We start from the raw sequence: 11,584 nt of genomic DNA, 5'->3' as shown, positions 1-11,584 counted from the left end.
TTAATTGATGGATGTTCCATAGAACTGCAAGCTATTTTATCATTTGTGAATCTTGATGGAGACAAGGCAACGTATGAATCTTAATGCTGTAAGAGTTGTAACCAGTAACTTCATTCTGTGGAAATGACAACCATTAAGATGATATATGGCAGCCATTAAGATGTTAATCAATTAAGCATTCTATGTAAAGTTGATTGTGAGATTAAAATAAGTGTCGTCAAATCATTTAGGATACTAGTATAATGGTATAGCAATTTAACCGATGGTTTACTAATTAAATTGCATACCGGTGAAATTAAATATAAAAATATAATACTATTATTAATGGTGAAAAATCAATAAAAAAATCATTATTTTTGCAATTTCACTAAAAAAATTAATTTTAAATAAAAACCGGCCGGTATGACTACTATGACCAGTACGGTTCAATTGAAAACTGACTGATAAGACTGTTTTTGGCCGGTTTTAACCGGTATGATTGCATGACCGGTATAATTAATGTACCATATCGATATTAAGACCGGTTCACCAGTTGAACCGGCTGGCCCGGTTTTTATAACACCGATTAAAATTGAATGAAGAGAATGTTGAAACACATATAGTAAGACGTAGTTGTTGTTGTAGTAGTGATAGTAGTATTACTAGTGAAGATTAAGTCCTAATTTCTCTCACTATAGTTTCTTCTTATTATTTCTCCCACTATAATATGATTTTCCTAACAAAAGGAAAGTAGCATACAAATCAAAAGAGATTATTAGCAAAGAAGGCTAATATATATATATATATATATATATATATATATAATCTATTATTTTGTTTGTTTAAAAACAATAATTCAACAGTTGAAGGATAAAAACACATTCTTAAATATACTGTGCATGCTTTCCAACAATAACATAATAAGTGCATGTCCAAACAAACCTACAAGAAGAAGGGAGGTTTCTGGAAAATGGTAGGATATCACAGATTACACATTTACAGTTTATAGCGATAAGTGATTACTGATATCAATATCACTTTCTTTCTTGTATTTGCATCTCATCTTCTGTTTTCCAAACAACATCATCTAGAGATGTTGAAAGATTTTTGTAGAACTGCATAGGATCAAACACACAATTTCAATTAAATATAAAAGTGTAAGTGTGCAAACTAAAAGTATAGTGATAATTATCTAACAAACATGCAGTTGTAATGGAATACACTATAAGTTATGATCAATGCTGATACTCTTCTTATTATTCAACTCATGATGTATTTTATTGTATGGAGGAAAACTAGTTGCTTGTACACCAATAAGGCGTTGATCTAGTGGTGTAAGGTCTCACTAGATCCACAAAATGACAAAAAGGTCAAGGGTTCGATTCTCAAGAGCAACACTTATTAGGAGGGACATCCATGCACCCCGCACGAGATTAAAACCCTAAACCCTAAACCTTAAACCACCCTAAAGGTAGTATAAAAAACTAGTTACTTGTACTAAACTTTGAGAAAACATGTAATAAGCTTCTGTTTAATCATCATTATAATTTACAATAGAACAACTATATTTAAAGTATGACACAGAAGATTACCTTATGGAACTCCAATGTATCTCCTTTTGATTTCCGTACCTCAACCATGTGAAGAGAAGGTGCCACTTGAAATATCTGTTTACAATGAGTAATTTCAATACAATATTGAGGCAAATTGTGTTAAAGATCACCAAAACACAGAAAATGACTATCATATACCTCTGTGGCAACATTAAGGTTTCCCTTCCTTCCAGCTTTCACATTTGCAAGCCTCATCTGCGGGTGATGGTTTATTAATTTCGCAAAATACCGTTAAATATAGAGCTAGATCCTTGAGGATAATAGTTGCAAAAGTATGGCTTACCTTGTAATTTTTCTTCTGCACATCGAATCCAAGAGGTTTTGCAGCTTCTTCAATCTTGTGAATTATCTCATTGGCAGAGGATTTTGATGTGAATCTTGTTTCCCTTTTAAATCCCTACAAGTCAAGCACATTATACATTAACATCAGCAAGAAATCTTATAATATGCTCCGATTGAGCTTGGAATAAATGTTCTCAACCAAATTAGGTCCAAATTCCAGCCGAGTTTTTGTACTTAAACTAGCTTATATGTTAGAGTTTACACAACTCACATGTTTTTCATGCATTTGAATTCTACAAATTTAACACTATGATATAGAATGATTCAAAATGTATCTTATCATTTGATGTTGCGAACCTGCTCATCAAACAAGTTTTCAAGGTTTAGCCCTTGGGACATGGAAATTAACTCGAATGCATTCATGGCTGTTGGTTTCTCTTCCTTCTTCTCTGTCACATGGTGCTCCTGAATACAAGGGAAAATTCCTTTATGAGACAAAATATTCCACAACTTCCGAGAAACAGTACCCCAAAATCATATCTCAAATCATCTTAACATACTTCACAATCTTTAAAGACAGCTTCTACATCCTCGAGGCTGGTTTCCGCTATCTCATTGAAAACGGGAGGCTTATAATCTATCTTAAACCATTCATTGTCCAATATCTCAGCTACAGTGATACGCTGCCAAACAGAAATACCGACAAAATTTCAACCAATACTGAAAAACATAATTGAGCAGATCGATTATTAGTTTTATTTCCTTTTCAGCTTGTGTTGATGTGGGCCATGGAATTAGCTAAACATGGTTCTAAATGGAGCATTAGCATTGATTTACATAATCAGAAATCAAGCGAAACGTACCCTTAGTGAATAGTGATCCCAGGAAATCACAATCAAGGCAGTGCAATAGGTTATACTACTATTCTACTTTCACAATAAACATGCAATTTTACACAATACAAAGACAGAAAATCAAATGTCGTTTCTTACAGTCACAGGATTGGGATCCAAGAGTCGAGATATCAATTTCCTAGCACTGAAAGAAAGCCATGGGGGGCAAGTGAATTCTGCACCTGAGATCTGTGAATCAAGAAATGAAACTAATAAATAGAAAACAAAGGAAAGAGAAAAAATGTGCAATAAAGTTGAAGCAGTGCTCACTTTTTTATACAAGTCGATAAGATTAGGACTATCGAAAGGTAAGTAACCTGCAATCAATACAAAGAGAATAACCCCACATGACCATAAGTCCGCATTTGCCCCATCATAGCCTCTATCATTAAGGACCTATGTAACAAGAAAATGAGGTTAAAAGCGTGATGCAAAATGTATAAAGTTTGGAATAAATACACAACAAAGTATCACGCCATGATATGACATTTGTCTGTACCTCGGGAGCAACATAATTTGGAGTTCCACATGTAGTATGGAGAAGTCCATCAGCCTGTCAACACAAACATTTTGTATGATACAAATCAACTCTCGTAAGGAGATGCTTTAAATTCCATCAAGTCCTTAACATGATAACAATAACTTCAAATTTATAATCATTAACGTTTTGGAAAGATAGAACAGTAACTTAGACAGGGTATAGCTCAACTTTCATTTGAGGAAAACTAGCAGTAATTTTGGTATATCATCAACTACAGAAACATATTTGGGCCATTATAATATAAAGATTGCAGCAGCAAACAAGATCAATAAGATCCTGTTTCCAATTCTGAATTATCAAATATCAATTTCACTAGAAGAAAATGGCCAATACAGAATACATACATATAAATACAAACGAGTACTACCACCGGTAAGCAAATTAGCCAATAAAACGTCGTTTTTCTGATCCTAATAACATTTTCTTTAAGCATTAGCACTATAATTGACAGAAACAAGATCAATGTGATAAGCAACAAAGAAAAGTAAAAGGTCAGAAGGCCATTACCCTAACTTGTTGAGAGAGTGCACTCAACCCAAAATCAGAAACTTTAAGGTTCCCGTAAGTATCCAAGAGCAGATTCTCTGGCTGCAGATAGTTCATGAACAGGTAAAAAATTCATGTTAGAGTTTCTTTCTTGTTTTATCAAACTCAAATAAACAGTTCTGGCATCTGCATATATGTAATTCAGATTGTGGCACCTTACCTTCAGGTCTCTATGGTAGACACCCCTGCTATGGCAATAATCAACAGCATTTATAAGCTGTTGGAAATATCTACGCGCTTCGTTTTCACTCATCCGTCCATGATTTACCTTCATAAAATAAAATCCATTAGATCATATACAACAAATTTTCCACATGATGGAATTTATGTAGTATTAACCAAAGAAGCCCTATCTACAACAATAGCAATGATGCAGGGAGGAACAAGGATCATATTCAGGTGGATCAACACTACTCTACTATCTTATGCTAAATTTTTTTGATCAACTATAAAGATGAGCCAACTAGTCATCATTCTTTTATTTTCACAATAAGTACCGGAACCAATTAAAAATTAAATGAAGCCTTAAAAGACAAAGGCAAGAATTCATTTACTCACAATTTTGTCAAAGAGTTCTCCCCCAGTCACAAACTCCAAAACAATAAATATTTTTGTCTTGCTTCCCATGACCTGAAAAAGAAAATGTTGTAAGATTCGAAATGGAATGTGGCAGCAGGTAAACTATATTCAGAATAAATTTGGTTTCTAATCGCCGATTTGGTTCCTTGGATAAAAGACATCAGTTCCAGAACCACTTAAAAAGTACAGTCTATGAATATAATGATGATTCCACATTTTCGGAAACTTCAGGTGAACAAGAGTACTTTAACTAATTTACATGTTTTAAAATATTTCCACGCCTCCTTTGGCATTAAATATTTAGTAAAGATACCTTGATAAATTTCTAGCCGACCCCACCTAGTGGGATAAAGGTTTGGTTGTTGTTTGACGTTGTTGTTACCTTGAGAAATTTCTGTAATTGTAAGCAGTTTAGCACAAAGCTGAATTCTTAGCGAAACAGACAATTTCTGGAAGTTCTATACTAGACTCAATATTACAATCTGACGCTTCTAAAAGCAATAAAACTCCAGCAATGAATAATGTAAACACATGAATATAGAGATAAAAATTGCTTATGTATGTTCCGGAGAGAGAGACCTCAAATAGTCGAACGACATTTGGATGCTTGATTAACTTCATGGTAGCTATTTCCCTCCTGATCTGCAAAACAAACAATAAAATCATTTAACAGACTTGGCTTCATTATGTGATGCTCAAAAGCAACAACTACTATAAAACAAATGATGTATTTGAAGTTATATGTCATGAAAAGGTTTTGGAAAATGTAAGAAAGCAAGTATGTCATATATAGAACTGTGAAGAATTCTCCAAATATCACCTGCTCAGCCATCTTGTGCTTGAGAACTTTTTCTTTGTCCATAATTTTGAGAGCCACAGGCTCCCCGGTCTCCGAGTTTCTAGCAAATTTCACCTTCGCAAACGTCCCCTCACCAATGGTCCTCCCGACCTCGTATTTACCAACTCGGCGCTTAATCTTAGGCTGACTCATTCTCTATGCCAATTGAAATTTGTGATATTAATGGAACTTCTGCCCACTTATAAGGAATCTACCTGAAATGCATGTCATAACTCAGTTCCTAACGATTTTTTCCACAAATTCAATGATGGAATATAGAGAAACTCAATCAAAATCTCAGTTCCTAACTAAGAAATTCTACTAATGCTATGGTTTCAACCTTCAACCAAAAAATGATTTTAAATCCAAAGATGCAAATTTGGACAGCCCCTCAATTTGATTTTAAATATGCATTAGAAGGACTATATGTCCCTAATCTAAACAGATATCATTTTATGGTGCAACAGTACCCCAACTCCCAAAAGATCCCATTTTCAAAGTAATGCAGTAAATCAAAGAGATGCTGAGGAATTTAAAACCTTTGGTACTGGATTTAAGTGAAAGAGAAATCAAGGGAATTGTTAGAGTGAGAAATAACCTCAAAATCTGTCTTCTAGTAAATGCTAAATCTAGAAACAGAATTCATCCCAATATGAAACAACTATAGCAAATTACACAGACCCCTTATAGGAAAATCAATAACTTTGCACACTGGTTTTGTAAAAAAAATTAAAAACTAAATGAAAGTCCTCAATTAAAAATCACCTCTACCACAAAAGCAACATGGAGATTCCACCCTTAAATTTTGCTCTCAAATGAGAATATATAAAATTCCCAGAGATTCACTATAAACAAGAATGAAATTAAAAAAATGAACTTTTCAATGATTTTGGATAATTAAACTGAAATATTGTTCAGGGAACCAATATATGACCCAAAGTTTTGCTGAGCATGAAGTAACAAAGCAAACCCAGATAAAGTTTTGAAATTTCAAAGTACCATACAAGGAGCATCATATATATACAAACAATTGAATGAGGCTCATGCATGAGATGGATAAACATAATCAATAAACAAAAAAGTGAAAAGTGGACAGACAGAATAATGGAGGTTGCTGAAAAGAGAGAGAAAGAGAAGATATACTTGAATTTTGTAGTGATATGATATCAGATAAGAATGTCTGAGTAAGTGCAGTGTGCAACTTGTGTAGATCAATTTCAGGCTTTTGATTATGGACAAAAAGGGTTACAGATTCTTTCAAGTTTTCTATTTTACATATGAAAAATGCTCTCCATTTAAGACCAAAAAAAACTAGGGGTGAGTAGTACTCGGCCTTACCCGTTCACCCGATAAGACCCAATCTTGATTGAGCCCGAATATGGCTGAGTCGAGTTTAGGATTGAGTTTCGGTTCCAAAATTATTCAGGGTCAGGTAGAGACCAAAATGATTCGTCCCGACCCGCACCAACCTGTCCTATAGTAACTCAATCATCATAATGCATTTGTCTCTATTCAAATATATATATATATATATAAATAATGTCACTTTTTTTAATAATATGAATAATAAATAATATTGAAAAGATTTTATCTAAAATAAATATGCATTATATTTAATAAGGTTTAGGTTCGGATTTAAAGGTCGACTCAGTCGATATTTAAGGTTAAATTAGCTTTAAGTCTATGGTCGAGTTCGGATTTAAAAAAATGACTTAATCTACATTTAAGACCAGGTAAGAATAAGTTTTAACCCATCCCAGCTCTCCCTCTTCCGATTCATGAATGCCCAATTTTCCATTTTCTCAGCAATTTATTATCATAAAGACAGCTACAACAGTTACTTTCCAAATTCCAATACTTATCTATTTCCATCAAATGCACTATTTTATAAGTAGTAATAATAACAGCATGGTACTTTTACGATATTTGATTATCATCTAAAGCATAAAGTATTCTTTCCATTTTTTCTTTATTCATGCATCTGAACTCATTTAATGAGAATAAGACTAGAATGTTGTTGTGTATGCCTTGGTCCTCTATAATAATAAAGAAATGTGTCTCATGCATTTATTTGTTGTCGTTGTCATGGTGAAATTATAGAATAAAGATTTATTGTCTCGAAATATATTTTAAATCATATCTAAAATTAATGATAATAAAGAAAAAATAGAAAATAATAAACATTTAATTTTTTAATTAATATAATATATTTTTATTGGTCTGAGCTATAATTCATGAACAAAATATCCTTGTTCGAAAATGTAACAATTTCAAATTGCTAAACCACATGATTTGGTGGTGAATTGGGTCATTGTTATTGGTCTTTATTTTGACCATGTTCTCTTATCTAAATCTCCTTTATTAGTTTTAACTTCTCTAACATTGTTTGTGTAATTTGTAGATGTAACAACACGTGGGAACAAGACCAAACGGTGTTGCATGCATAGCAAAATATATTAAAAAAATCAATTAATATAAGTAAACATGGTTTTCTCATAATATAAAGAAATTTTATGACACATTCCATTATGCCAAAATAATATGATAAAAATATGCATTTATATTATTATTTTTTTGAAAAAAACAAAGAACTTCACTACACAGTCCCAATACAAGAGGAATTAAAAAATTAAAATCTGAAAGAATAACTGAGAATCTGAGATATGCCTTTTTTATACATAAAATGTTGCTAATGAGATTTGTTTAACATGACAGATATTATCCCATGCAAACAAAAAAAAACATAACTAGATGATTGAATTTCTTGAGATTGAGTTTCCGTTATATATATGAAATAGTTTGATTAAGAAGTGTAAAATTCAGTATAATGACACTTATGCCTTAATGCTTTGTTTGGTTGATGAAAGGAAGAAGAAATAGGTGAGAGAGATAATAAAGAGAAAAATGATAGAAATCGATATTTTCTTCTTTCTCTCTTCTATTTGGTTGAATAAAAAGTGAGATAAAAGAAATGATATATGTTTTAAAAGACAAAAATACCCTTACAATAAAAAATAATATTTGCTAAAAATGAATAATTTTCAAAGGGTTAAATCGACATTTTACACACTCCAACCTTCTTCCCTCACCTTTCTCCTCAAATTTGGTGAGAATCTATGGACCTCCTTTCTCTTTTCAACCAAATAGGTGAAAACCTCACTTTTTACACTAATTCTCTCTTTTTCATCTTCTTTCCTTTCTTTTTCTTTACAACGAAAAGGAAAGCTAAATGTGCTGATTTTTTTCTGTAGGTATATAAAAACTATGTAGGGTATAATAGGATATTAACTAAATTAATATTCAATTTGGGAAATTATTGTTTGTTTTAGAAAATGAAATCTTCCTGTAACATTATTATACCTACATGAAGGTGATACCCAACAATGAATATCTATATACATAGGCATTCTATCATTAATTTAATTTTAAAAAAAAATCAATGATAATATTAATAATAAATAATGCACTGACAATATATCACTCCTGAATGTGTAAATGTTTTTATTTATTAATAATTTGTTTATATGCTATACATGTATCGACTGCCATGTGGTGATGCTGACATATATGGCAGATTATGTTTCATTTGTTAAAAACACAATCTTTTAGATTTGTTTCGTGTAAGGTTAGTTTCAATTGGAATTAACTTATAAAGTCATGATTGATGTAGAAGTAGAATGACATATAATTAAGGAAATGGGACAAAAAAAATTATGATTTTAAAAAACCCTTCATCAATGTAATATTTAAAAAAACAAAACCCAAATCATTCAACCCTGTTAAATAATTATAAAAGTTCATAATTTATTATAGTTGGTATGTGTTTCAGGATAGTATAATATAGGAACTGAAACATTTTGGAGTTCAATCCAGAGATAGTTATCATTTTATTTTTTGGTACTATAGTTATCATATTATTAACACCCCATAAATTAACATGTTTCTCATGTATAAATTGAACCTTATGAGGTGACAGAAAAGAAATCATGGATTTTTGCAACAAGTTGAAACATAAAGAACAAAAATTAGCCTTACCCTCTTATAGCTTCAAACATGTGAATAAGAATACTCCTAATCCTAGTAAATACAGTATGTAACAATCACTACTTGTACCTTCTGTCCTTGTTTTTTGTACTTTTCTTTTCTTACCCTTCCTATCAATATATATATATATATATATATATATATATATACCAATAAAAAAAATAAAAGGACATGAAGCAACAATCACCATGCAAAGGAAAGATAGTACATATTGTTTTTGTTAGCTAAAGCTACCAATTTTGCCAAATATAAGCTTAAATGGACCAAGTTGGAAGATCCCAAGGGAAAGGTAAAATCATTGGGTGTGGCTTATGGTCAACTTGAGCTAGCTATCTCTTGAAGTATAGTGTTAGGAGTCTCACATTGATTAGAATAGTAAACTCAATATGATACTTAAACTCTGAAGCTTTCTCAATAGACTAATTTTTTGGGTTGGACTCTCCTCATGTGCTTGAAGCTTAACACAGGCAGAACAGTCACAAATGCTTGGACCCTAGACATGTGCAAGAACATAGCCAAGCCACACATTTCCCTCTCACCTTTTTAAGAAAGATCAAAGCCTATACAGCTGGCTAAGATTAATCTGAGTGATATTTTTCAGCATATATTGGACCACTGAAATAGCCTTTTTCTCCATTTATTTATGGGACCCCACTCAATCAACAATGGGCTTATTTTAAATAAAAGTAATTGCATATTTTTGTCATGCATGATCTCTTTCTATGTTAATTATATGATGGACATGAAGGCCCATTGGAAAGCAACTTGATATTTGGATATACCCTCTTCATATAGGGAAGAAATTGAGGCAATGGAAGCATATTCCCTAATCTAGAAAAAGCTCAAATCATACAAAGACTTTGGGGTATAAAGTGGATAAGTGCTACATTCCATTCTTAAATGCCATATTCAATTATTGATACAAAAATCAGTGTTGAATTCCATTTTTAAATCCCAAAGTGATGAGTTCTCCATCTTTTTTTTTTACATTTTAGAGCCGTGAACATAGTTTTGTTAGTTTGATTGGAACTAAAGTGAGTTTATATGAACGGTGAAGATACAATTACAGTGTATAAAATTTATATGCTATAATTGCATACATCCTTTTCTCTTCCTATAAATGGTTGTAAAACATGTTGTAAGACCCATCTAAGAACCAAATATATGTTGCATATTGTGGTGCTCTAAATGTTCAAAACTAAAGAAAAAAGAAGACAATAAAAAGAGCACACTTTAAAAAAAGAAGAGAAATCATAAGTCCTCTTGGAATTTTCGAAAGATCCTAACGAAAATCAAATCAATTTATGGCATTATGGGTTTTTACATATATAATTAATAAATATTACTCATAACGAAAAAATACTTAATCAAAGGTTCTCTTCATTTTTCCACTCCCTTTATGGCAAGGATCAAAGAACATAAGTGCATCAAGTAATGAGAAATATGATGTCTCAATAATGTAAAATTCATAGAGGCCAAATCTTTTTCTCTATGACTTGATCCATGAATTTGTCTGGCCAAGTTTATCTGAGTCATAAGACATCATATGAAAGTGGTTTCACTGCTGCCAACCATACTGTTGATTGCGGTTTCCGCCCATCATGTTTGAACCACGGCCAGCTGCTGACCCACCATATGGACCTTGCTGGGTATAATTTGGAGCTCCTACTCCGAAGCCACCACTGCCACCAGGCATACCACTGGACCCATAAGGTGCCCCTCTCCCTGGAGGAGGATAAGGCCCACTGCCATAACCTCCTGCTCCTCCTTGACCTCCACGGTTCGGGTGATTGTATCCTCCTCCAGGGTTCCCGCCTGGAGGATATTTGCCTGGCCCACCAGATGGACCTCTAGGCTTCCCATAATGATGACCAGGTCCTCCAGCATGAACTTGTTGAGAGCCATGGACTTGCTGGTTAGGTCCTGACCGCATTTGGGCATGTTGTCCAGACTGCTGAATGGGGGGAAGACGGGTGTGCTGCTGTGGGTGTTGCATTTTCTGGCGCTTAGCCATTTCTTCATTTTGCCGTTGTTGCTGACGCTTTTTCTTTGTCTGAAACTCATGTGATGACTCATACTTGGGCAAACTGATCCATACATAAAATAAGTAATAAGATTAAAAAAATTAACGAATAAGCGATTAGTCAAAGGAAAAAACTAGGGATGGCAAAAAAACCCGTACCCGTGGGTACCCGCGGGTAAAACCCGTACGGGCACGGGTACGGGTACCCGCGGGTATTATAAACGGGTTTTTAAAAATACCCGTAGT

General features: G+C 33.0%; 2 protein-coding genes across 6 annotated transcripts in view; both read right to left on the bottom strand.

The window, feature by feature from the left end:
* Positions 781–6,558, bottom strand: LOC109360383 (CBL-interacting serine/threonine-protein kinase 3-like). 5 transcript variants are annotated; one of them, XM_019605241.1, is made up of 15 exons: positions 6,413–6,558; positions 5,254–5,473; positions 5,013–5,075; positions 4,413–4,484; positions 4,015–4,122; positions 3,816–3,896; positions 3,267–3,320; positions 3,038–3,163; positions 2,867–2,956; positions 2,435–2,557; positions 2,232–2,339; positions 1,876–1,989; positions 1,731–1,787; positions 1,572–1,646; positions 781–1,094 (listed from the first exon to the last, which is right to left on the bottom strand). In XM_019605241.1, exons 2-15 carry the CDS (start codon positions 5,422–5,424, stop codon positions 1,014–1,016), a joined length of 1,323 nt encoding a protein of 440 aa, XP_019460786.1. In that variant the 5' UTR covers positions 5,425–5,473; positions 6,413–6,558; the 3' UTR covers positions 781–1,013. The 5 variants fall into 5 exon arrangements, with proteins under 5 accessions (XP_019460786.1, XP_019460783.1, XP_019460787.1 ...); XM_019605238.1 differs by having other exon boundaries at positions 5,254–5,486; positions 6,415–6,558; XM_019605242.1 differs by lacking the exon at positions 6,413–6,558 and adding an exon at positions 6,205–6,222 and having other exon boundaries at positions 5,254–5,475.
* Positions 10,733–11,584, bottom strand: part of LOC109359995 (cyclin-dependent kinase C-2-like) — a 6,087-nt gene continuing 5,235 nt past the window's right edge. The window contains exon 12 of the mRNA XM_019604716.1: positions 10,733–11,402. Coding sequence (XP_019460261.1) covers positions 10,874–11,402 — 529 coding nt within the window. The 3' untranslated portion in view covers positions 10,733–10,873. The remainder of the gene's footprint in view (positions 11,403–11,584) is intronic.

The sequence above is a fragment of the Lupinus angustifolius genome, chromosome LG11 (assembly GCF_001865875.1).
Source record: "Lupinus angustifolius cultivar Tanjil chromosome LG11, LupAngTanjil_v1.0, whole genome shotgun sequence".
In the NCBI taxonomy this organism is placed as follows: Eukaryota; Viridiplantae; Streptophyta; class Magnoliopsida; order Fabales; family Fabaceae; genus Lupinus; species Lupinus angustifolius.
Note: the sequence above shows the minus strand (reverse complement) of the source record. Positions and strands in the feature narration are given on the sequence as shown.